Source organism: Arthrobotrys flagrans, assembly GCF_004000055.1.
Source record: "Arthrobotrys flagrans strain CBS H-5679 chromosome Unknown unitig_8, whole genome shotgun sequence".
Lineage (NCBI taxonomy): Eukaryota > Fungi > Ascomycota > Orbiliomycetes > Orbiliales > Orbiliaceae > Arthrobotrys > Arthrobotrys flagrans.
This window is the reverse complement of record NW_027137553.1, coordinates 3,401,561-3,427,421: the sequence shown is the minus strand read 5'-3', so window position 1 is coordinate 3,427,421 and position 25,861 is coordinate 3,401,561. Positions and strand designations below refer to the sequence as shown.

At 47.2% G+C, this 25,861-nt stretch overlaps 10 protein-coding genes across 10 annotated transcripts; 6 read left to right on the top strand and 4 right to left on the bottom strand.

Annotated features, from left to right (window-relative positions):
* Nucleotides 1-1,134: 1,134 nt before the first annotated feature.
* DFL_007473 (uncharacterized protein) lies at nt 1,135-2,655 on the bottom strand (the record flags this gene model as incomplete). Its single annotated transcript, XM_067637061.1, has 2 exons — nt 1,135-2,211; nt 2,290-2,655. 2 exons carry the CDS (start codon nt 2,653-2,655, stop codon nt 1,135-1,137), a joined length of 1,443 nt encoding a protein of 480 aa, XP_067488615.1.
* A 628-nt stretch (nt 2,656-3,283) lies between these two features.
* Nucleotides 3,284-3,706, top strand: DFL_007472 (uncharacterized protein; the record flags this gene model as incomplete). The annotated part of the gene is made up of 1 exon (XM_067637060.1): nt 3,284-3,706. The coding sequence occupies one exon, from the start codon at nt 3,284-3,286 to the stop codon at nt 3,704-3,706; it is 423 nt and encodes a 140-aa protein (XP_067488614.1).
* Nucleotides 3,707-6,467: 2,761 nt separating this feature from the next.
* On the top strand, nt 6,468-8,678 carry DFL_007471 (uncharacterized protein; the record flags this gene model as incomplete). The annotated part of the gene is made up of 2 exons (XM_067637059.1): nt 6,468-6,864; nt 6,925-8,678. 2 exons carry the CDS (start codon nt 6,468-6,470, stop codon nt 8,676-8,678), a joined length of 2,151 nt encoding a protein of 716 aa, XP_067488613.1.
* Nucleotides 8,679-9,062: 384 nt separating this feature from the next.
* Nucleotides 9,063-12,509, top strand: DFL_007470 (uncharacterized protein; the record flags this gene model as incomplete). Its single annotated transcript, XM_067637058.1, has 2 exons — nt 9,063-11,546; nt 11,622-12,509. 2 exons carry the CDS (start codon nt 9,063-9,065, stop codon nt 12,507-12,509), a joined length of 3,372 nt encoding a protein of 1,123 aa, XP_067488612.1.
* Nucleotides 12,510-12,901: 392 nt separating this feature from the next.
* DFL_007469 (uncharacterized protein) lies at nt 12,902-14,765 on the bottom strand (the record flags this gene model as incomplete). Its single annotated transcript, XM_067637056.1, has 4 exons — nt 12,902-14,024; nt 14,087-14,451; nt 14,517-14,624; nt 14,715-14,765. The coding sequence occupies 4 exons, from the start codon at nt 14,763-14,765 to the stop codon at nt 12,902-12,904; spliced, it is 1,647 nt and encodes a 548-aa protein (XP_067488611.1).
* Nucleotides 14,766-15,918: 1,153 nt separating this feature from the next.
* On the top strand, nt 15,919-17,004 carry DFL_007468 (uncharacterized protein; the record flags this gene model as incomplete). The annotated part of the gene is made up of 1 exon (XM_067637055.1): nt 15,919-17,004. The coding sequence occupies one exon, from the start codon at nt 15,919-15,921 to the stop codon at nt 17,002-17,004; it is 1,086 nt and encodes a 361-aa protein (XP_067488610.1).
* Nucleotides 17,005-17,547: 543 nt separating this feature from the next.
* On the top strand, nt 17,548-18,522 carry DFL_007467 (uncharacterized protein; the record flags this gene model as incomplete). The annotated part of the gene is made up of 1 exon (XM_067637054.1): nt 17,548-18,522. The coding sequence occupies one exon, from the start codon at nt 17,548-17,550 to the stop codon at nt 18,520-18,522; it is 975 nt and encodes a 324-aa protein (XP_067488609.1).
* Nucleotides 18,523-19,943: 1,421 nt separating this feature from the next.
* DFL_007466 (uncharacterized protein) lies at nt 19,944-21,096 on the top strand (the record flags this gene model as incomplete). The annotated part of the gene is made up of 3 exons (XM_067637053.1): nt 19,944-20,274; nt 20,354-20,705; nt 20,784-21,096. The coding sequence occupies 3 exons, from the start codon at nt 19,944-19,946 to the stop codon at nt 21,094-21,096; spliced, it is 996 nt and encodes a 331-aa protein (XP_067488608.1).
* A 574-nt stretch (nt 21,097-21,670) lies between these two features.
* DFL_007465 (uncharacterized protein) lies at nt 21,671-22,764 on the bottom strand (the record flags this gene model as incomplete). Its single annotated transcript, XM_067637052.1, has 4 exons — nt 21,671-22,254; nt 22,327-22,478; nt 22,547-22,662; nt 22,732-22,764. The coding sequence occupies 4 exons, from the start codon at nt 22,762-22,764 to the stop codon at nt 21,671-21,673; spliced, it is 885 nt and encodes a 294-aa protein (XP_067488607.1).
* A 487-nt stretch (nt 22,765-23,251) lies between these two features.
* DFL_007464 (uncharacterized protein) lies at nt 23,252-24,638 on the bottom strand (the record flags this gene model as incomplete). The annotated part of the gene is made up of 4 exons (XM_067637051.1): nt 23,252-23,488; nt 23,545-23,576; nt 23,670-24,385; nt 24,454-24,638. The coding sequence occupies 4 exons, from the start codon at nt 24,636-24,638 to the stop codon at nt 23,252-23,254; spliced, it is 1,170 nt and encodes a 389-aa protein (XP_067488606.1).
* Between the last annotated feature and the right edge of the window lie 1,223 nt (nt 24,639-25,861).

Genomic DNA, 25,861 nt, shown 5'->3' with positions numbered 1-25,861 from the left:
CTATGCTGCGCCTTCCTCGCCATCCTGAGTCTAACGCCGCCGCTCTCGTTTCGAGCTTCAGGAAGAAACTTCGCATTGAAGCATATAAATTGCCCCGGGGCGTTACTATTCGTGGAATTATGGTAGTTCTTTGGGAATTACGGACCGTGGGGTCCATCGCTTCACAGTTAAGGGAGACGAGCTTTCAGGGGTCGTTCTCTGGGGTTTTCGTCTGGATTCCCATGGGTTTAGCCTGAAGTACCATGGTATGGAATTTTGAGTTTCGCACCGACCGTTCCGTTGACAGGGCTGATTTCGCATTAAGCCGTCGAGAATCCCCTGTATTAGCATTTGTAAAATATTGATCTATGGTTCGCAAGGCCGACCATGTACTGTGTAGTATTTTGAAACTTTAACTGCATGTGTAAGTAGTTCGAGAGATATATCAGACAGCATAAAAAGCGCCCTTTTAGCCCGCGGGATCTAAAGTATCGACGATGATATGTCACCCTACAAGTGAATTCGAAACCAAATTTACCACGATGAGAAAATAGAGTGAATCCTAATACGAAAGCGGCAGAATTCGGATTTCCTTTGCTATATGCCGCAGAACAGTTGGATGATATTGAGCTTCCCAGCTGCCGTGAGTATAGACCTTTGGATGCCATATCGAGCTCGAGACGTCAAGGTTCAGAATTCCCCATACCCCTTAGAAGCAAGAAAATTTCGAGAAAATACCGGGATTCCGGTACCGCCGGGCTCACACAGTGGGACCAGTATTTACGTCCCGAGAGCGTCAGCTTCGTCTCTTTTGAAATTCTCAAACCAGGTTGGCAGTTACCGCATATCGACAGTTTCAAGCAGCTTCAAGCTTCAAGCTGAACGCCACAACGCAAAAAAAACCAACAACCATTCCAACGTTACACAAGAGAGCGGGAGGTATCCTAAGAGCTTAAGAGACCATTCACTGATGAAAATTCTATGAAAGATAGATTTGTATTATGTATAGCGATACATCAACGACCCAGGTGTAAATTAGCATCCTGCTTGCTTTCCAAACCTCCAGTAACAGGCCATTTTGTCGGTTTCCACACAGTTGATGGGCGGGTTTGTAAATTATATTTTATACTTTGGCTAGATATCAGAAGTCAAGGGTCAGTCAAAAATCGACGCAAAGATCGCACCGGTGGCAAAGGCACTAAACAGGCCGGAGTCAGAGCTAGAATTTGAGCTAGACCCACCGTCAGATTTGTGATACTTCGCCGGCACGAACGGCATTTTTGCGATAACTGCCTGACGAGGCTTTCCTCTGACTTCAACCACGACCTCTGTTCCAGCCTTTTTATACTTTTCCTCCACATACCCCATGGCGATATTCTTTCCTAGGGTCGGACTTGGGCATCCACTGGTGATAACTCCGATCTTCTCGCCATCCACGGTCTTAATTATGGCACCTTCTCTCGCGGGGGCTCCGTTGACAATAAGACCAACTCTTCTCTTCGACGGACCTTCTTTAATCTGCTTTAGAATCGTGTCGGCTCCTGGGAAGTTTGCATCTTTCCTTCGGCCCTTTGTCACAACCCAAGTTAGGTTTCCTTCAACCGGTGTCGTGTTTTCATCGATATCATGTCCGTAAAGACACATGCCTGCCTCCAAACGCAGAGAATCTCTTGCACCCAAGCCGGCGAGCTTCGTTACGCAATCCTCGGCATCAAGCATTGCTTCAACCACTGCCTCAGTTTTCTCGGCAGGGATAGAGATCTCGAATCCGTCCTCTCCGGTATACCCTCCACGAGCGATATGGATAGGTATATCCTCTCCATCCACGGTAATTGTAGCAAACTTGGATTGTCCGAAGAACAAGGTGGAATCCAGAGCCTCATCCTCCGGTTTCAAGAGGCTTTGGAGAACCTTTGACGCCTCCGGTCCTTGTAACGCAACTAGGCCACGGGTCAAGACATCATGGCGAACTTGTTCACCTTCTCCAGCTTGTGCGTTCCATACTTTTAGCTTCTCTGAAAAGAAAGCAAGATCCTTATCGCGGCATCCCGCATTAGTTACGACGTAGAAAGCATTTTCATCATGCTTCGTAATGATAGTATCATCAACAATACCACCGGTGGGCAGCAATAGCACCGAGAGAGTAGACGAGAAAGGCTCGAGTGACTTAAGGTCCGATGGTGTTATAGACTCGAGGAAAGCGGCCGCTGTAGGGCCTGTAAATTGATGTTGCTATTGAAGAAGTTGGGCAGTTTAGTTTATGGGGTTGTGAACCTCCACTGACTCAATTGGCCTAATCGGAAGACATACCACCATGTGTGATACATCAAACAACCCGCAAGCCTCCCGGACATATCTATGGCTCTCACCGATCCCCTGGTCGGCGTACTGGACCGGCATCGCGTGTCCACTGAATTCGACCATTTTACCCTCATATCGGACATGAAGATCGTACAATGGGGTCTTCAGCAGCGGCGCTGAGCTGCTGGATGAATATCTTGCATGTCGCACTGGGATGGACCGGACACATGAAGGCTGCCTCGGGATGCTTGGTGATGGAAGTGGGGCAGCCGGTTTGTACGGTCGTGGGACGGTAGAAATGGCTCGCTGCTGCATAGAGCAGACCCGCGAGAGGTCGACGACCTTGCGATTGCGATTGAGGGCCCTGGACGCCATTGGGATGGTTCTACGGAAGGAATGATGTTTAGAAGAAAATTTGTTGGAGGCTACAATGATAGTTATCAGAACTTCGGCGGTGTCTTCCCGGTAGTACAATGGCCCCGGGCGGCATTCGGCCATCCAAATTCGGTAATACCGGGAGCTCGGGGACGTGCTCAATTTACAACATGACAACACGAGGTGTTGCAAACTCTCAATGTAGCTTGTTCGAACGTCGAGGTCTAAACGTCTGAGCTGAATTCGAAGCTATCACCCGAAACGATGTTGTATCGAGCCTCAGGGAAGTATGATTATCAATCAGCAGCAGATTATTTGGTTACAAGTGACTGTTGTTTTGCACCGTTTTTGTCTGTAGCATCTCCAAGCGATTATATATAGCTTAAGCATACATATATCTTGTCAGCTTCATCCATTTTCATGAAGTTTGTTGAATAAAAGCTGTCATTGTGCACGTCTGGCTAAGCTTTAAATCAAAGCTCTCCGATCTTTCTTCCTAGTAGGCAGGCATATACGCTTTTCTCAAACCCATCTTCTACCTACCTCAGCTAACCCTGCACACTTCACCCGTCGCGTCTTCCCCTTATAACTATTCTACAGGGTTATTTATTCTCTATCAGCATAGACAATGTCCATAATAAAGACAAAGGCTGCACCTCAATCGCAGCCGAAAGACTCCGAAAAATCGCAAATTTACCCTAGCGCAGGTGGCACCTACGCTACCCACCAAATCCTGGGTTTCAAACGAAAGAGAGAAGCTTCCAAAAGAACGTACGGAGCCAGCGAACAAGCGCCAGCGGAACAAACAGCCTCCAAGTTGTCTACACCCCGGCCGGAGGCAAAGCGTGTCAAAACATCGCAAATTTACCTCGGTGCAGGTGGCACTTACGCTACTTACCAAATTATAGGCCTCAAACGAAAGAGAGGAGCCTCGGAACGAATATACGAAGTCAGCGAGCAAGTGCCAACGGAACGAGCAATATACGAATCGTCTAGGCCAATGAATCAATACCAAGGAATGCACTCCGGGGAGGAAAGGGAGAAAAGGTGAGCTTCCGATAGATGCAGAACCCTAATGATGTGAATTAAGTCTCACATCATTATGTGCACCATAGTATATATACATATCTACATATAATAGAAATCTGGCTAACGTAAATGTACGAACGCTTTTTAGCTGCCACTGCAAATACTATTGTTGATGTGGGCATAACCAACCGTTTGATGGATGGCAAATACTCCAACTCACACCACGGTTGTCGATGATTCACTCCCATGGTTCCCCATCGGTTATCGCTGGCGTCTATCTCTTTTCTTCTTCGTTATGCTTGTCTTTTTACTTTCGCTCTAGTTTGTGAGATGAAATAAGAAGAGGTGACACAAGTTTTAGAAGCTGGATAGGACGTGAATGTACGGAAACATGTTGGCAGAGCTAAGAAAGGTTCTGAGTTCTATAGTGTCTCTAACCTAGTTGTTTTGACATTCCATAAACCTTCTTTAGGAATAGTTCTACGAAATCTGTGACCGGAAATTCTACCACCTTCGCCCATAGATCTAGATCTTTTGACATTCAATTCCTCAATCGAGTCATAGCTAGTTTTCTTGCGCGTTTTTGCCTTGCAGACACAACTCTACAAGCTAGCTAGAAACCAGTCCGTGTGGCTGCTTTCATTTTGAAATTTTAAATCATTTTCAAAGCTGGTCTGCCAAATGAAAAATTTTATATCGTCGTTTGATTAATATGAAATTAAGCTATCTAGTAAAAAATTGTTTTCCCTACGACGATGAATTGTCTGATTACAAGACTGTCATCTAGCATCTCGACTGACGTTGAGGGCTTCAACACAACTAGGAGGATATCCAGTGGGCGTGCACCACAAAATTTATAGATGTTATTTTTTCCTGATACAATAACTACCAGCTCTATATATCTAGAAGCATAATAGTGAAAAATAAAATTTTTATAATACAATAGGAGAACTAGGAATCGAATTGTACAGTCAGAGCATTTCATAATCTGCCAAGTTATACCGCAGCCGTTGCCGCATGAACGCTGATACATGCCTTGAGCTCTCACCTAGCACCTTTTCCTCGGAACTTACCTTAGACATTCTAGAAATCTTTTCTGGATAAACGGAAAAATCTCGATTTTGCGGGGCTTTTGTCTGTTACCATCTCCTTAAGGCATGTAGCTATATTAAATTATAACTGGAGTACACGATTGCTGCCTTGATTCATTGGCATCATAGATCCGTCTGAGAATTACAGATTTTATGTCATATAGCTAGCCCACAGCCAGCCTGTAAATATGCATTCAGATTCAAAACTAGTCCGGACTCATATATGCTCATAATTCTATCGAAGTCGATCCAGAAAGACAGTCAATTGGACATATGGCTATCCAATGGCAGAATACAATTGTTCGAAGCAGTTCTGAAACCCTTTTCTCCTAGCTAGCCTTGGTCCTTTCTCAGCTTTCATGTTCAAACTAGATTTATGATACTAACCTTTACCACTTAGCCTGGGAGGCCACAAACGGTCCAGTTTCTCCAGGGAACAATATAGAGCTCGGGCGCTCTCTCGAAGCCCCATTAGCAGCTGACTAAATTCAACCGCATCTAGTTTTTAGTAACAGGCCTAGTGTTATGTAGTAGGTATACCTATTATAAATAAGCATTTTAAAAGTTTGGTACCCGGAGCATTTCTGGGGTACCTGCGTCATCCATTTAAAGGATCGGGGAAGCTAAGCCAACTGACTAACGGTGATGCGTACTCCGAAGCTTCCTCTCGTAGGTGAAAATGCAGCTTAAAACTGGGGTATGATTCTGGATTCAGAAACCGAAATCCTGTAATTCTATTGCGCAGACTTATTGGGCTGATCTATTTCGAAGTTCGAAGGCATCTGATATTCTTGAACCAAAAAAGTCTCAGTGTGCCGAAGGGACTTTCCCGTTCAGGATGTTGTTGCAAGTGAAAAGGCGACAGAAGCTGTGATGTATACCAAACCACACCTTCCCAAACAGTCTAATAAACAGCGCTCCGATTCCTATCCCACCTCTTCAGACTCGCCTACCACCCCTGTAGCTACTAGGCCCATACTTTCAACCCTATGAAACCACCTAGTTGTTGAACCTAGTCAACTCATTCATACTGACAGCCTCAACTTTTCGCGCACGCGACTCCCAGAAACCGCCATGAGAACGGCTATCTTTGAACAGGGGTGCTTTCAACTAACTGCTAATGGCAGAACGAAATTGATAAACGTATAATGCCACCGTCTGAACTCTTCAACTAAACTCCTAGCTTCTCTTCGTAGGAAAATTGGTAAGGATTCGGACAGCACCAAAATGAAGCGAATACAGCCGACTTACCAAGGTTAAAGGGCTAGAAAGTCATATCTTGGGAAGTTACAATTGATTGATCGATTGAACCAGTCAAGAAGTTGACTGAGATCTCACTTCAAACGCTTTGATTGTACATGGGTGGCTGCAATGCGCACAGTGCGTCTCAGGTCGCAACTATCTGGTCCCTGGACCGGATGTCTGCCTTTGCGATATTGGCAGGGACAATCAATTTATCAAGTTGCCTGTGGGGATCTTATAAAATCATATCCACAGCCTTCCACATGCGCCCGTTCCATAACTGATATCTTTGAGGTTACTGTCACTCGTTATTACTCTCTTTTCATTCGTTCCGATCATTACAGCTTGGCCGCGGGCGACTGGCCGGTCTCCATTTTCTTTTTAAATTTGAATATCTTATACTTCGTCCTCATAGCTTAAATCTCAAATATCTACCATCAAAATATATTGATGATGATATACTCGACCCTCTTTTCCGTTATCTTATCGGCTGGTTTATTAGGATTGCAGACAACTGCGAAACCACTTATCGATCTTGATGGGATTGCTCCCGCTGCCCCTCTGCGGGACGATACATTCGAGAACGCAATTTTAAAGCGTAATATAGACTTGTCTAGCTTGGATGATATCCCACCGGCGGAACCAATCCGAGAAGATGGCCTTCGCCGCCGCGATCTGATGAGTGCAAAACAAAAGAGATCCATCTCTGAGGCTATGGATAGAGCGATAGAAATGAAGCCTATCCGTGAGGATGACCTGACTCCCCAGCACCTCCTCAAGAGGGAGGATCCGTTATCGAGGCTGGATCTCAGAAAAGACGTCACAATGATTTACGGTGGAGCTGCTGGTAAAGAAAATGCTATTGGTTGACTAGTTCCATATGTATATATGGCTAACCCCTCGATAGTTCAACAGCAAATGTATCTCGCAAATGTGACCCTCCATGCTCCGGACCCGGATCATCCACTTATTATGATGGAGAAATTTGACGGGCTTACTACGAGCCTGGAATGCGCTTCCAAAACTCAAATGAAGATCAAGTTTAAGTCAAAGCCAGCTATGGACCATGCTATCGCCGCTTGGAAGTGGGTCAACTCTGAGGAAGACGATTACTTCTACTTAATCGCCAACCACCCTACTTGTTGCCCATCAAGTCAAAGGGCCCCATACAAAGTGACAGGCGTCAAAATCGACGAGAAGGGACTCGAAAGTACGCTGACTATTGGCAAGACGCCATGGACTGAAGTTGCTGGCAATTTCGATCTGACCCTTGGCAGATATGATATCCCAAGCCGTGCTAGACGACACTTCGAACCAGCGGCTCTCACTAAGAGATTCTTTGGGCTCGATAGTCTAGCTGTCAAGCTTATTAGCTTCCTCGGTGTGGCACCGGACATATCATCCCTCAAATCAATTTTCGTGAATCTTGCCACGGCCCAGAGAAGGGTAGAGTTATTCCGTGATCGTTTCCACGAAGACCCATACCTTCAGATCAACTGTATCGAATGCGGTTCTCATGGTGGTATTGAACTCGGTATTCGAGCAAAGGCTGAAAATGGAGAAGTCAAAAACCTCGGCCTTTTCTTGCAACCGAGGGGACTCGCTGCAAAGCTCGAACTCGAAGTCAAAGCCCAGGCTACCATGGCAAACCCGATATCTCTCACCAAGTCCATTCTCCCGGATACCACTATTCCCGGATTTTCGATTCCATATCTATTCACTTTTGGCCCTTCCATTCAATTCAACGCAGGATTCGATCTTAAACTCGATGCCATCGCCAACTTCACTATTGGCGTTGAAGCCGTAATGCCAGATTCCGCAATGATCGTTGTGGATGTTGTAGCGAGGAAGAGCGGTGTAAGCGGCTTACAGGGGGCTAGAGTCGCTCCTCTATTCCGGATCAACGATCTTGCTGCTAGGGGTGAAGCCGGTGCTTTTATCGGCCCATCCCTTGCTTTCGGCGCAAAGATTCTTAACACTTTCAAATATGAAGGTGCTCTTCAGCTTAACATGCCTTACGTCGGTGCGGAATTGCACGCTGGTTACAACAAAAATGGGTTTTGCCCAAAAGCCAACACTACGGAAAAGCAGAAAATCACCACCGGGGTGAAAGGAAAGCTAAATGCTAATATAGAGCTTTGGTTTAAACTGGGCTCTCAGGGTGGGTTGGTCCCAGTACCAAACTGGATCCCAACCCTTGAAAGAAAAATTTGGGGTCAAGAACATCCATTTGAAGAGTTTTGCGTTCCTTATTGGATCCCTGGGCTTCAAAATGGTGCTAAGCCTCCACCACCGTCCAAAACTTTGGAGCTTACCGGTGATATTACCAAGTACAAGACCCGAACTTTCTCCGCCGAAACCACGGCGCCATTGGCCGCAGTTACGATAATACAAGGCCCCGAGATCACACGGGCTATGACAACCTCCGCGATAGCTATGCCAACTTTCAAATACTCGAATAGTACAACAACAACAGAAGCTATCGATCCCATTGTGGAACCATCTTTGACCGCGACTTCCACCCCGTCCCCCACAGATGAAATTTATATTGCTCCGGCATCCACTCCTACGCCAGATGATGGCAATAAAAATGATTTCTTCGATGGGACTTTCAATCCGGATGACGGTGATATTCCATTTATAGACGAAGACGAAGACTAAGAGCCGAAAACTCACACAGAATCCGGCCCGCATGAGGACGACAGGTCTGTATCTTTTGACCTGAGTGCGATATCACTGTAACGCGCTCGCGTTTGTAAATGTATTAATCCTGTAAATAATGAGTTTATTTTGTTCTATACTTAACTTTATACAAATCTGATACCCATAACCAATTTATCCGACCTTCATCTTTGAAGGTCTTCCCATGCGCACATAGCCAGCACATGGCTGTAAACACTCAAAGAGTGCAACCACGTTGTATTTCTCGCGTTGCGAGCCGACGCCAAGACTTTTCAGTCGCACCAAATATTTTTTCTTCGCGAAAACGAGCGACAGAACTTTTTTAGAATCTTCCCATCGGTCCACCAGATTCCACCCTCAAACATGGCCAAAGGTTCAAAGAAGCAGAAGACAGATTCTGCCGCCACGGGTGCACCAGCGCAATCTACTCTCGAAATCCCCGACTCCAATTTTCTCAGTAAATTGACCCAGCGCATCGAGGCAGGTGCGAAGGAATCAAAAGGTGCTTCAAAATCGAAGGAACATAAAGAGCAGAAACCGAAAGACAAAACCACAGCCCCCCCTTGGACAAAACAAAACGGTACAAAGACCCAAGTCAATGGCAAGGCTAGTCAATTGGCTCGATCGGGGGAAGATACACGGGGGAAGAAGCGTGATCGAACCGGGTCTGTAATCGACAATAAGGCCGCCCCAGTGAAGAAGACGCACATCAAGTTTGACGACGATGGAAGGACGACGGCGACTGTAGAGTCTCCCAAAACTACCAAGAAGGACAATGCTGCGCATGCAGCCGGTGGAAGTGGTAAATCCAAAAAGGATGTTCTGCTTCAGGAAATCGTGGCGCTTGGTGGAACGCAGGAGGATCTCGATCTCGTTGGCGAACTAGATACGGATGAGGATGAGGAGGAGACTGTTGTAAAAGAGACGGGAAAAGTAAAAAATACAACCGCGAAAGATATTGAAGCATTTATGAAGGAAATTGGGCTCACTGCAGCTGTTTCGGAAGCTGCTAAGGCGGTGAATGAGGCTGAGGTAGCTGAAGAGGAAGAGGAAGAAGAGTGGACAGAGGACGAGAATGATGAAGACGAGGGTGAGGATGCGGAGGATGACGAAGAAAACGAAAGCAATGCCGACGAACTTGCCCGAGAACCCATAGTTCCTGCCAAGGCAGCGCTTTCCCGAGAACTCACACAGTTGCCCACGAAAGGCCCTCTGGTGCTCGACCCACAGCAAGACTGGCATAATATCGTACTACCCGAATTGCCTTCTGCTTCTGATAGTCCGACATCATTCGCCATTTCCTCGCTACATGCAAGGGGGAAAGACCTTCTCACCGCTGAAAATAGTTCTTATATGAGCAATAATTTGAAAAGAGATACCAATCTGCAATTCTTATCTCAAATTATGACATCTGGTACAGTGGAGGACAAGATTTCAGCTCTTACGATCGTTTGTACAGATTCGCCGCTTCATACCACAAAAACCCTGGAATCTCTCTTAGGTCTAGCCAAGAAGAAGTCGAGGAATCAAACCATCGGTTCATTAACGGCTATCAAGGATTTATTCGCCAATGGGTCCGTCCTACCCAGCGACAGGAAATTAATACCATTTGCAAAGCAGCCAGTAGGCGAACTTCTCGCATACGAGAAATCCAAGGGAGCGGATCCAGTTTTCAAGGCTTATCTTCTCCTATGGACTTTCGAGGACTGGCTAAAAGACTTCTACTTTGAAGTTTTAAAGACCATGGAAATTGTCGCAAACGATGCCGGTGTGACGTGGGTGAGAATGAAGGCAGTGGACATGGTTTTCGAGCTTTTGAAGCAAAAGCCAGAAGGAGAAGTCAACCTCATGAGACTATTGGTGAACAAGTTAGGTGACCCGGATAGGAAAGTTGCATCGAAAACGTCACATCTGCTTCTCCAGTTGATGGTGGCGCACCCTGCCATGAAGTCAACTATTATTTCTTCGATTGAATCCGATGCCTTGCTAAAGTCTAGCAAAAACGCCCACGCACAATACTACTCCATCATCACACTCAACCAAACTATCCTCACCCGTGCTGACGACTTTGTCGCCAACCAGCTCTTGAACATTTACTTCGCTCAGTTCGCAGATATTCTCGGAGGGGGGGCTAAAAAGCCGTCGAAACCCATCAAACCCAAGCCAGATGGTAAACTATCCAAGAAGGCCAAGAAGAGACTGGATAAAGAAAAGAAGGACGCTGATTTAGAGGAGGAATCAAATTCTAAATTAATTTCAGCAGTCTTGGCCGGTGTGAACCGTGCATTCCCATTCGCCTCAATCGATGACGATGTGTTTAACAAGCACCTTGATACTTTGTTCCGGATAACACACGGTTCAAACTTCAATACCAGTCTTCAAGCCCTCACACTCATATTTCAAGTGTCAAACAGCAAGCATATGGTTTCGGACCGCTTCTACCGTTCTCTCTACGAGTCCTTGGTAGACCCTCGGTTAGCCACGAGCTCGAAGCAAGCAATGTACCTGAATCTTCTATTCAGGGCGTTAAAAGCCGATCACAAGCTCGTCAGAGTCCAAGCATTCGTCAAGAGAATTATCCAGATCGCTTCTATGCACCAGCCACCATTTATCTGTGGTGTGCTGTATCTTCTTCGCGAACTAGAAGGAACATTCCCGACCTTGAAGAATATGCTAGATAAGCCTCTTGACTACGATAGTGACGAAGAGGTATTCCGAGATGTAGACGATGAGAGAGATGTCGGGGCGTCGAAACCAGAGGAATCTAAGAAGGAAAGCAATGGATACGATGGAAGAAAACGAGATCCGCTATACGCCAATGCTAACCGAAGCTCAATTTGGGAATTGGTAAGTTCTAGCATTTCCGTACTCCGCACGACCCTCTCCTTAGAACAAGACTAATTTACCGTAAAAAAATGATAGATACCCTTCCTATCTCACTTTCATCCTACAGTGGGACTCTACGCGAATAGCTTGTACGGCGATGCCCCAATGCCATCTAAGCCTGACCTATCCTTACACACATTAACTCACTTCCTCGACCGCTTCGTTTACCGTAACGCCAAAGCTTCTTCGACGACCAAGGGATCCAGTATCATGCAGCCGTTGGCCGGTGGTGATACTCGTGGTATGATCTTAAGTACGAAGACAGCAGGACGTGGCCTTGTTCCTGTCAACTCGGACGCCTTCTCGAATATGAAAGAAGGGAACGTCAAGGAGGATGAAGTGTTCTTCCACAAGTTCTTTACAATGCGGAAGCAAAGCGATGCTGCTAAATCGCAAAAGAAGGAGAAGAAGAAGAAGGCGGGGGATGATGAAGAGGATAGCGAGTTTGATGATGAAGAAGCTTGGGGTGCTATGGTCGATAGCCGGCCAGATCTTGATATCGATGCCGATGAAGACGGTGATGTGGATATGGACGACTTTGATGATGATGAGTTGGATGGTATGGATGAGGGTATTGATGATGATAGCGACGAAGAAGATGAAGAAGGCGGCATGGAAGGCCTTTCAACAGACGCTCTAGGCGATATGGACGAAGAGATGAACGAGGACAATAGCGATGAGGAGGAGGAGGAAGAATTCGATAGTTTCGGACTTGACGACTCTGATGCTGAGGCTGGTATCAACAGCGACGACGATGTCCCCTCGGATGTCGATATGAAGCTATCAAAGGTTGCGAAATCCGGCAAGGAAGCTACGAATAACGCGAGGAAGGAGAGGAGGATGAAACTCAAGAACTTGCCTACATTCGCTTCGGCAGACGACTACGCAGCTCTGCTTGGAGACGACCATGAAGAGGATATGTAAAACATATACCCAGGAATTGGCCACTATTGGCCATGACATTTATCAAAAGTTACATTTTGGACCATAGGCGTGTATAATTACAGGCATGAATAGAAAGTACCCTCGGCAACATTCCTGTGCGATGATTAGAAAATGTTCGTGGGTTTGTGCAGGAATTAACCCCAAGACACGACCTGCACGTATTGTCCAAAGCGTTTCAGCCCTACTACTATCTACGAGTACTCGTTATCATTGTTCAATCCAGTAAACCTAATATGCTACTGGGCCATATATTCTTCTCATAGAAACCTCGATGCGGAGGTATGTACCATTCTCATTCTCAATATACAAACGATTGTGTACAATGGAAAACGGACATGGAGACAGTCTATTTCCTACAACCTATCCAACCTTCAAATCTCATTGCTAGCATAGGTGACACTCTCCATAGCATCAAATTCCTCCTTAATACTTCTCACATTCACAAACCTCAACAGCAAGTTCATGCTTCCGGCCTTATCATTCGTTCCGCTGGCACGACCGCCTCCGAAAGGCTGTTGTCCAACAACGGCTCCGGTGCTCTTGCAGTTGATATAAAAGTTACCAGCCGCATCTCTGAGCTTCTCTTCAGCAAATCGGACAACCTCGCGGTCCTTGGCGAATATCGAGCCGGTAAGGGCGTATCCGCCACCGGTGGTATCGACAGCCTTCAAGATATTCTCGAATTCGGCGTCCGGGTAGACATAAGTAGCGAGGACGGGGCCGAACAGTTCCTTGTTGAGGAGTTCATGGGTCGGATCGTCAACTTGGTAAACGGTTGGATAGATGATGAATCCCTCAGAGTCATCATATTTACCACCGGTCAATAGTGTCACACCCTTTCCGTTCTTGGCGTCGTCGATAACTCCCTTTAGCTTGTCGAACGATCCCCTGTGGATGACCGGTCCGACGAAGGTTTGGAAATCCTCGCTCGGGCCGACTTTCAAAGCTTCAGTTTCAGCAATCAGGTTCTTCTTGAATTCCTCCCAGATGGACTGGGCGACGTATAATCTGCTGGTAGCACTGCACTTCTGGCCGGAATACTCGAAGGCACCACGAATAGTGTGCATAACAGCATTCTTGACATCAGCGGATCCGTGAACAACGTGGAAGTTCTTTCCTCCGGTTTCTCCAACAATTCTAGGATAAGATTTGTATAATCCGTCGGCTACACCCTTAGCGATCTTTCCGTACAAGTGACGGAAAACAGCGGTGGATCCGGTGAAATGGAGGCTGGAAAATTCCTTGTGGGATAGAACGGCGTCTGTGACTACTTCCGCATCCCCTGGGACGAATTGGATGACATTTGGTGGGAGACCGGCTTCAAGGAGGATGTTGTAAAGCAGGTAGTTGGAGTAGACGGCAGCTGGCGAGGGCTTCCAGACAACGACATTGCCCATCAATGCCGGTGCACACGGCAAGTTTGCTGCAATAGCGGTGAAGTTGAAGGGGGTGATGGCGTAGACGAAACCCTCGAGCGGTCGGTACTCAACTCGACTACCATTATTGTTAGTCAAAAAATACCCGAGAAAATTTGGACTCCAAAATGTTTCGCATACTTCCAGACTCCAGGCGAGTTCTTGATAGGCTGCTGCTTGTACAGTTCTTCCGCGTATGCACAGTTGAATCTCAAGAAATCTGCACATTCAGCGGCAGCATCGATTTCCGCTTGCCAGGCGTTCTTGCCCTGACCGAGCATTGTAGCAGCGAGAATATCATAGCGATATTTGCCAGCGACCAGGTTAGCAGCCTTCAAGAAGATGGTAGCTCGGTCTGCGAAGGGCAGTGTGGACCATGCTTCACGGGCAGCGAGTGCAGATGAAATGGCCTCATTGACATGTTCCTTAGTCGCCTGCGACGCAGTAGCTATGATTTTAGCATGGTGGGAGGGAATATGCTGAGGAACTTTGCTATCGGTGGTGATCTAGACATTATACATCCCCACATTAGATTTCGATGCCCCCCATGATCGATAGGTATATAACGTACAGCATTTCCGCCAACCACGACAGGAATTTCAGCGGTTCCCTTGCTCTTGAGGACATCGAGAGCAGCCTGCAGCTTATTCCTTTCGGCTGTTCCTTTGGCAAAGTGTTGCTATTGTGGTCACACACACACGTGCAGATTAGCCTAAAATCCCCCCGCGTTCCACACACGCATTTCGATCGATTGATCGAACCAACTTACATTCGGCTCGTTCTGGACGGCCGGGAGCTTGAAGGTCGCTAATGTCGACATCTTGGCTGTGGAGACAGGGCTTAATCGACGGGTAGAATTCGAAATGAAGAAGGAGGGACAGTGACTGGAGATGGTTGAAATTTTAACTCTGGAGGCGAGTCTACTACTAGCTCTAGCGGCACCGGTGGCTCGAAGGAAGGCAATGCTCGACCGAGACAGCATTTGCAGTAAAATTCCCTACGAGACAAGGTATTTATAGGGGATCGTTCTGGCTTGGGAGAAACTGGGTGGCGAGCGACAAGACGGCTACTTTTTGCTGAGACAAGATATAAGAAGTACTTTGGAATTAAGTAATTCTGGCTTATAAAGTTCAGTTGCAACTGTGAAGCTGTGTGTGACAATGTTTCTCCACTGCACAGTTTGTCCTGCCGTCGATATGCGGCGGGGTCCAGCCGACTGAACTTGCCCCGCAATTTCTGCATGCAGAGCAGGCCCATGATGTCTGCGAGCTCTCTGTAAAGCCATGTTAGCCAATCGTTAAATAATACTTGTCCGAGCTGCCTCGTTAGCCTTGTTCTAGTCAGGGGAACTCGCAGTACTTCCTATACATACGGAGCACTCGAGTACACGGGGGGACAAATGCGACTGCAGACGCCATTCCGGTGGTCAATTGCCGAATTCCAGATCAATACGTTCGGATGCAGGTATTAATCCGATCTATGACTAAAATTTTAGGCTAGACGAAGTATTGGACATTCGAGTTCGACGTATATAAAAATTATAGGGTTGTCCGGAAGGGCTTCGAGGTTTCTAGCTCTTCAATTTCATCGAAAACTTCACGACTTCACTAAGAAGTCAGAGGTTTTAAAAGCCATGCTGCGAGGCAATAGTTCGGGCGGCAGGATACCCGCTAGACTAATATCATTACGGTAACCTGATATCGTCATTAGATTAGGTCGGACGGGTTGATCTTTGCCAGTAGCATTTACAATTCATATTACCTCTGAAGTACGGTCGAGAAACTTCAACTATATTGATTTTTATCATATACCCAATGCAATTGTGTGCATGTTTGTGCCCAACGTTTTGTTTACCAGCGCAGGATCCGCCAAGGCGCTGCTTCGGTGTCGTACAGGGAGCGCGGACAGCTTGCCCACACTTCACTCTACCATGCTCTTTCGCACCATCTCAGATCCTCCACAGATATATCAAAATGGAGCCTAGACGAGGGTTGGATGATTATCTCACCACGACTTTACGGGAATGCGCTCAAAGGCCAAAAGTGATATCCACAAATGCTGGCGCTCACCACAAAACTAAGCCTGCGGGTTCGGGCCCGAGCTTGATCGTGAGCGGGCTTATGTCCCTCCCTCTCGAAATCCACTTTATGCTCCTTGAGGATTGTTTCGATGCCAAAGATCACAGCACCCTCGCCAGGGTCTGCAAGCTCTGGAATCACATTATGAAGACCTCTCGAGCTGCTCGAGCGAAGCGATACATCGATTATCGCAACGAAGACCAGGATCCCATAGATGCTCCTAGGGACTTAAAAATCCATATGGCACTCCTAATGTGCCAAAGCGAACAGTACTTCTTTAAGGATAGTACCAGTCTACAGGATAAACAACCCTCCGTCCCGGCAGATGCTTATCGTTTCAGTCTGAGAGGTCCATACCCAGGACTGAATATTTTCGCGGAGGATCCAATTTTTATATTCTCAGACCAGAATTCGGACAAGGAGGGCGAAGCCAAGGAAAGCCAAACTCAGAATTCCAACGACAAGAGTGCCGCCGGAACAACTTCGATTGAAGGTACTTCGTCTGATATTACGGACGAACCCGGTATATCATTCTCACAGTCATTCATATACAAGTATCAAACAACAGGCATGTTCCCATCACGTCTTGGGGCCGGACTCCACGGTTCTGGCAAACGTATAACCCTCACAAAATCAAGTAAAGTGGGCGACTACACGGAAGCTTTGGTCGCCCAGATGAAAGGACTTGCCAAATCAGCTAGGGAAAGACGATGCTACGAGCTCTCAAGATCTACCAACGACAAGCAAATAATATCTCTATGGGAGCGCCTTACAGCGACTGATGGAGAATTTATAGTTCAAGTTAATAACTATGATACAGCATACGGTGGATGCATGCTCCCCCTGACGCCGGGAGAAAGCCAACCTCGCGAGTCGCTCCAGAATGATTTATTCCTTGAACATGTTTTAGCTTTAAATGTTCATCCCCCGCCATGGGTATTTACCCGTTACCCATACAGCGGCTCCGAGGACGACGATTGAGTAATGATCTCATTCCGCATTTGGACGTCTCAGGTTCCCGGGCAAGCTTCTCGTATCGCTCTGGAAGAGATGGCCCACATTTTAATGCGTCAATGGTTTATCATGCACCTAAGTACTTAAGCAGCTACTTGTTAAGAATTAAATATCCACAGCTACGCAGATATCATGAAGATACGCATGCACCATAAAGTTTATACGGAGGCATACCGCATTAGACAATTGCCACCTCCCAAACCATACCTTTAAGGATCTATCACCGTATCAATACAATGCAATGCAATATCTCCGAGCTCATCCGTACAATGCATCGTCGGGATGGCCGCGTTCGGGTGTAACAATAGCATCATGCATTGATATAACATCGACTTTACATTCCAGCACCTCTTCAACGCAGAATCTATCTACCCGATTTACCCGTCCCGCTAACGGCCTGAGATACCCGACTTCCCATCTAAACGAGTCGGTGAATTATAAATACTCATCCCTACAGCCCCTCCAACCTCCCTCATCATCCCCAAAAACAAGTCCACCAGCACTCCCACAATGGCTTCGGAATCTACCCCGCCATCCATCCCTCTCCCCTTGGCTCCACCGCTATCAATTCCTGTGCTAGGCCTAGGGGTCTTCCAATCTACCAAAACTCATTCTTCCGTCCTCTCCGCTCTATCATCTGGCTACCGCCACCTTGATACCGCTCAAATCTACTACAATGAATCTGCCACCGGTGCTGCTGTCACCGAATTCCTTGCTAAAACCCCATCAGTCTCCCGTTCCGACATCTTCATCTGTTCGAAATTATGGGAAGTCGATCTAACCCTTCCCGGCATGCCACCTGATTTTGAATCAATAGCCCACCCTCCACCAAATGGTAGCGGGGCTTGGAAAATCACAGTTGCGAAACTCGGGTCTACATCGTATACGAAAGAAGGAGCAGTCGACGGATTCAATCGATCGCTCGAGGCCATGGGGCCTGGGATTGATTACATCGATCTTTATTTACTCCACAACCCTCGTCCGGGCCCAACAGCACGTTTGCAAGCATGGCTAGGACTTCAAGAGATCGTCAAAGCGGGCAAGGCCAAGGCGATCGGTGTGAGCAATTGGTCGAAACGACACATTGAGGAGTTGATCGCCAATGGAGAGGTTGATATTACTCCCGCGGTGAACCAGATCGAGTTCCATCCTTGGTGTCAACATAAGGCGCTTGTGGAGTATTGCCAAGAAAAGGGAATTGTGGTCGTTGCATACTCGCCGTTGACGCAGGGGACGAGGTTGAAGGACCCCGTTATCTTGGATATTGCAGCAAAATATGGGAAGACGGCGGCACAGGTGGTTCTGAGGTGGTGTCTACAACGGGGTGTGGTTATCATTCCAAAGTCAGACAAAGAGGAAAGAATCAAAGAAAACAGTGAATTGTGGGGGTGGGAGCTGGCAGGGGAAGATATGGACAGGATTACGGCATTGGATGAGGGAATCAGCGGGAAGTCGGGAGAATGGGATCCTGATGCCTGGGAGTAGAGATAAAACAGATACTTGGGATCTACATCCTAGCGTAATATACTGGGCCAGGTGTTTCGGTGACGGTTCGATGATTTTGATATTTCGTCTGTGGGTTGCGACAATTAATACGAATTACGCAATCCTGTCGCTAACTAACCGTTTTCACATGCAAATGTAGAGGTTCCTTTCTCTATCATCGTCTGGGAATTTGTACCTTTTATTCGGCCAAAATTTCTCCAGAAAACAATTGCCAATTAGCGCATAACATCGAAGTAATTGCTTTTCTGTGGCTGATGTTATCGTTTTCTGACGTTTAGACCGTTAAGTTTATAATATCTTGCGCGAAACCCAGCCCGTATCTGCATCGAAACTAATCGGACTGTCGTATCTTAGATCGTACCGGACCCCTATGGGCCTATCGATTTTCATGTTAAAATGTGGATCCTACAGCAGCTGCTGACGCGGCGCTCGAAAATCCATGCAATATGCTGAATTGCTCCAAATTCGACAATTGCTCCACCGGTTGTACATAGCAACACGTCTATATCACCGTAGAAGCCAGCAGCCCAATACGCACAAAATTAAAAGTAAATATGCAAGAAGAATGTCAAGGTTTCTTTTTATGCATTAAGCCCATTGGAGACTCGAGTGCCCAGCCGGACGCAGCCGTCACAGGCCAGCTCCATCGCTCGCTTGGTTCGGCTATCGATAAAGTCCCCGGCCATGCGAGTGGGCACCGACATGGATGCAAGCCGAGGCGACATCCTTTTGACGTTGGACCCATTCCTCTGCGCCACGGTCTCTCCATGTAACCAGCTGACCCGACTGCAGTCCCTCGCATCGATGGATTCGACCTTGTGCCAACATCGGCGAAATCCTGCTTTCGATAAAATCATGATACCTCACAGTGAAGGGCCCCCTGTCGGTCTGGAGTCTGGGCATGACTCTTGGCCAATTCCTCTTTGCCCACGGACCTTTTCTTTAGATAGCATGAAAGGGATTGATTTCCCCCCCTTGTATCTTCATCTCTGCCTGTTATCTTCAATTTCCTTTTCATCCTCTATTTTGTTAATTCAATCCCCTTGCAGCAACAGCATATGTGAATATACTTAACCAGCAAGACATCGCATTGCGAGGAGGCCGGAGGTCGTAGAACATATCACGCCAGGCCCGCAAGCTTGGTTGTCGCACAAGCTAGCATTGGATTGGATTCATGTTGGCGCACTTCAAGTCCGTTGTCGAGTCTTCTCAGCTTGGCATGAACGGGAGCAGCGCTCGTAACAGCTATATTATCAGCAATAATATAGAGAGGACCTCCACGAGACCGGAACCTCCCAACCTACCAACCTCTCTCATACTCCCAGAGCATCATCATCGCTCTCACCATCCTTATTCTCTTCAGAATCACGTATTAGTACTTCGACTTCAAATGCATTAAAATGGGCGGCTGTCTATCAACCAATCGAGACCAAGGCTCGGGGAGGAATAGAAACAATCGTCGTCGCCGACGCATACCTCCTGGCGAGAGACTCAACAAGCCGCTGAAGCGACCAATTTGGACCCATGATGTAGAAGCCGATGGGCCGCCACCTTCGATCACATCCCTTCAACGAGAACGGGATGACTTTTGGTTCACTCGAGTCACAGGAAGACCTGAGATTTGGAGTGTCATCAAAAGGGTTTGCGAAATGTTGATGACCGACGACAGCGACCAACAACTGGCCAATGCGAGAGAAATGCTGCGTGTCGCCGAGATCACCCTTCCCACAGGTTAGTAATTTTGTCTGATAGTACGGTGTCCTGGAAGATCCTCTGACCTCATAATTAAAATGTGTTCAAAATTCAATAGGTGCCTTCGATGGTGGTGCCTGGGACAAGTATGGGAACTCTTACAGAGTTCCCCGTCGCATAGTTTCCAACCCTACCAACGTCGGCGCGGCATCCCCACCGAGAAATTCCATCGACAGCTGGGAATCAAGTGAATCAGGGAAATCAAATATGTCTGGGGGGCGAGCTGCCAGCGAGCTCTCGGCCGTGTCCTATATTGTCAAGTTCCGAGTTCAGTACGGTAACGCCTCCATAGACGCCCAGATCCAAGTCTGGAGTGACGAAAAGCTGAAGAAAGCCGCAAAACGTCTCCTCACGGAGCTTGAAATTGCTCCCGAGGACCACAGGGCGTATGTAGTTATGGACGGTAGACCGTAAGTGACATGCATGGGTTGTCAGTTTGAGGTTGATGGAGTCCGTATTTGCTAACTTCTGTTGTGATTTGTGTGTAGTTTCGACTTGAAGAAGAAGTTGATGGATCCTGGCCAACCACCATGGCTAGCAAACCGTATTATTCAGGCCTTCGTTCGACCGATCATCGATCCTGAGTCATCTCCATCGCCTCCCGGTCCCATGGACAAGCCACTTCTAGTTCCTTTCCCAGCACCACCAAATACCCAATACGCCCAGCCAGAGGTAGGGACATCACAGCGCTCCGAAGAAAATCAAGGCCCGGGACCATCTCGACGGGCTCGGAGCTCGGACTCGAAGGCATCCGCGGAAAGCCAGACTCCAACATTGATTTCAAATTCCATATCAGTCTAAATACCCTCCACGGAAGTCATGATCATTTTAACCGGGTTACTCTCTACCAACCTTTCTTTCTTGTTCGCACTATTACAATTTTTAACCACATAAATCGGGTTCGGTACTAATTCTAGACAGCGAATTGGCGCTGTGGTCATTGTTAATCGGTAGCACGTCACCTTCCATTGCAACTGTTTCATTCCCATGCTATACCTCTAGCGTCATGGCGTTCTTTCACGCATTTTGGCACAAACTGTTCCTAAAGCCTGTTCCCCTTCCGACATTCTGTTTCCTGCCTGCTATTAGCGCATCACGTTGGGTTTCTTTTTTTTCTAGGAAAGCGAATGGGGGTTTTTGCTGTTGTTTCGGATCCTTTTTACCATGGGGCACTTTATACCGCTCTCCTGATCACCAATTTTTAATGGTTAACTTGCTTTCGTGGGATTCGAAATGCATTCCTTAGCTATGGGTTCGTTAATATCCATGATTCTGCATAACGTCCGCCCATTAAATTACCAAAAGCGTATCATTGGCTAGCAGCTATAAAATACACCAAAGAAAAATGCACCTCTGAAGAAAGTCTACCAAAAATTTACTCCGTAACCGTCGTGACCTTCTCCCATTCTCCCTGGAGATTCTCCTTCCATAGCGTGACCTTATTGTCACCACCGCTGACCGCCAGCACGTTCCCGCTCAAACTCCAACTGACTCTCCAAACAACTGCCTCCATCTCGAGAACCTTCTTCTGGAACGGTCCGCCGGCGTCAGATGTCCAGATGATTACCGATTTATCCTGCGATGCGGATGCAATGTATGTCCTGGACAATATCGATGGTGCCCATGCTACGTCCCTAACCCAGTCGTGATGGCCCTCCAATACTGTCTCCACAACGTAGTTGTCCTGTTCCGGGCTATAAACCCAAATCTTAACCAAATTATCCGAGCCTCCAGTAACAAATTTCCTAACTCCAGTCGTCAGAGCGGCGGAAGACTGAACGATAGATCCCGGTGAAACATCCGGTGCCCACGAAACGGCATTGCAGCCCGTAGCATGAGCGTTAAAGATGCGGGTATCCCAGTTTCCATCTTTGAATTCCAGTACTGAGACTTTGCCGTCTGTGGATGCGCAAGCTAGGACTTCGCCGAGGGTGTGTGGGGCCCATGAGACCATGTTTACTATGTTCCCATTCATCGTTAGGGTCTGTAAGTCTCGGGTGAGAGTTTAGGTGGCGGAGTGGGAGTATATACCGCTCGCGGTGTGATTTGTATGCTCGATAAACTTCCCCCATTGACCGTTATTCTCCAGCCAGATTATGACCTTGGCGTCGTATGAAGCTGATGCGAGAATATTGCCGTACTTTGGATGCGCCCATGCGACACACCATACCGGGCCATCGTGTCTTTATACCATTTCCCCATAATAACGTTAGTCATAGCTCTTCTCTGTAAGCTTCGGTGGCGCGCGAACCCTTTCAGCGTGCTGACCAATGTGTGGTTGTTTCCTTCCACTTCAAAGATCTTGATGGTTTTATCGGAGGAGCAGGTAGCCAAACGGTTGCCGTAGAAGTTTAGGACGGCATCGTGCTATATACAAACGTAATACAAATTAGCTCGTACTTGGGAAGCTTCACGGCTTGAAGGGAAAACCCGTACGATCATGTCCTCGTGGCCACCGGATTGCGCCATTGCGTAGGTATATGTGAGAAAGGAGGACGGGTACGGCGAGGGTAGTGGTTAGGGAGATAGTTTTTGATGGCGTGTGGTCGCGAGTTTTTTGGGGATGTGTATATGCTGAGCTGTGGGGGTGCGTGGTTTGGAGAGGCGCCTTTTTGGAGGATACAGTTGCCTGAGACCGAGCTTGACGACACGTTTGGCGAAGAGCTTCAGCCACGGAAAGGGATATTGTGGCGGTGCGACAACGCGGAAAGTGCAACAGCTCTCAACTCTCGATTCTCGATCCCATACAGATGCTTAACTCTAGTTTTCACCTACTTGACGGTAAAGATCCTATTATGAAGCACTCTTGGTATACGAGCCTAAAGATAGGCCGATTCTTTTGTATTTCAAGTACAAGGCTACCATTACAATATCTCAAACTTCTCATCATTAATCATATATCGTAGCAGATTGACGCCAGCCCACCGACCAAAGTCACTACTTCTACTGGTAGCTATTAGACATAGATGTAGCAGAAGGGCCCATCGATCGTGCTTAATGCATCCCCAATAGTGATGGAAGGAGCCAAGACTCCAAGATCCAATGGATCATCAATAGTCGCATTCCGACTCGGTGGTGTATCAAGAATAGTTATCGTGCCTCCAACCGCCTTGTATCGAACTTTGGGGTCTTGGTTCTGCCAAATCCACCAAGTTCGGTCAATTTGTGCGTGGTGGAGGTAGAAATACGGGTCCTGTTTTGATTCAGTTAGCGAAGAGGCCGACAGAAAAGGCTGTAATATGTCCTTACCCCTGGGCTGGCAGCAAAGTCTCCACCCGGATCTATTGTTTTTGATATCAAATTAGCATCCGGAATCCCACCAATATTATCATTATGACTATTTTATAAGTTCGGATGAAATTAAGATATCTTACCTCCACCGACCCAAAAGTGCCCAGCGGTGTGCACACCGATGTCCCTCCCCCCGGTCAAAAAGGTTCCCTGCATAAAATCTTGAAACGTCTTGATTGTCGTATACTTCGTTATCAAATTCGTCGAATTCAAATCCGTAGATCCCATCTTCGCCGCCGTGAACCCCAAATCTCTCCTTAAACATCTGGGGTTGTACCCCAATCCATCAAGCTGAGGGTTAGGCGCCACATCGGAATACTGCGCGCCAAAGAAACCAGGTCCAAGGTTGACCGTCATGTTCTTGAACGGACCGGTAGTAACGCATCCGCTGCCCTTACCCGGCGGTAACACAATCACGGGGTTTTGGGGATCCGGGAATACGGGGCCGCTGGGTTGGGGGATATAATCTCCATTCCCGCTAATGCTGGTGTCACTCCCGTCGAAGAGAGGTGCATGCTCAAGGTCTTCGGCGTATTTACCCCAGTTTATGTAAGGCTGATAGCCTCGGTAGCCGCATTCCTCACGTAATGCCTTCTCGTAAACCCAGGTGTAGTATCTATGCCATGTGAGGAAGTTACCGGTGGCATGGATGGAGAAAGTTTGATTGATATGGGTTGCGACGAAGTCATCGAAGCGGGATCTGGCGCCCGGGGCGAGAGGCGTGCTCCTGGCGGGTTTCGATTGGAGGCAAAGGACCGCGCGGACGTATTCTTTCTTTTCGCGGGAAGAGAGGGTGCTCCTGCGAGTTTGTATATAAAAATTAGAAAAGTTTGCTACGTAATTTCCCATACCATATTTAGAACTTACCATTCCTTCCGAAGTTTCACCTTGCTCAAGTTACAACCCGACTTGGACGGATGCAAAATCGAGTAACCAGCGAGGTTCACCAACCCTTTCGCAGCTAATATGTCGGTCCCCAGAGTCGAGGCCGGTTTAAAGGCTTCGGCTAGCGATAGCCCGGAGACGAGGAGCGTCAAAAGTTGGAGCTGCATCTTGAATACGCAGATATATACACACCAAGCCAGCTACTCTAGACTAATAGCTGACGAAGGAAGCTTGAAATCGCAGTGGACAATGAGGGTATATATATTATCCTGAAGCCTTCTCTCGGAAAGAAAATTAGGATCCGTCCAGCCATTGCGCTCCGTCCTCAATCAACTAGAATGTATTAAAATTTTACCAATTTTCCAGATGCCCTTGTTCGAATCAAAACCAGCATCAAGGTGCGATGCAAGTGCAATATAAAAACCCAGTGATGCATGATGTTGATTGATTCGAAGCTCAAGAACATGACAACAAACGGCATATTCCTACCAGAAACCCATGTCAACTTGAACCGATATTATAGAACCTGCAGCCATCGATTCGTATCTGCACTATCGGCATTTCGTGAAACGTCGGTGCAGGGAGTAGCATGTTGGAATCTTACAAGATTAGACGAGGGAATACAAAAGGAAGTTTTTCTCTTCAGGGCGCAGTCAAATTCGGGTCGGTATCGTTAATCCTCGCAAGGATCTTTTCTTTTCTTTGGAGGATAAAAAGACTTGGAGGCTAAATTGCGCTTGAAATGTGGTTTGTTTAACCGACAGGTACAGCCAATGGATATTCTACACTCGGACTCGTCAACTATAAAACCATAGGTCCCCGCTATAGGTGAGCTATGTGAGCGTTGAGGCTGACACCACTCGACCACGCTGTCGAGAATTTGAGTGTGTACGATTGTATTTGGCCCGACGGGTTATAAAGAATATATGATACCATAGTGGCCATTCATGGCCATTGACCCGGTACAAGGCAAAGACGTGCGCATGCGCATGCTAGGATCTATCCCGTCAAGAAATCAAACCTTCACGTTCGGGCTCCGCGGTTGATACTAGAGTTAATCGGGATCAAGGTGAATGAGAAGCTCGACACCTTGACTCGCTTGGAGCATGCATGTACAATAATAATAATCTAGATTACGTACACTCCTCTCAGACAAGAAATCCCGACCGAGAAAATTAGCCAATGCGAGAGTCGACAGGGTTCGATGTCTGGCATTTGCAAGAGGTTTGTTGTATTTAGTACTTTCAACACGATATATATATATTAATTCCAGAGGACTTGGGCCCATCCGTAGCTATGATAAAGATTTGAATATTCGAGTTAAATACCCTCTGTCATGTCTCTAGACGAAAAAGTACTTGATAGAGTCACAGGTTACATGTTACCGTGA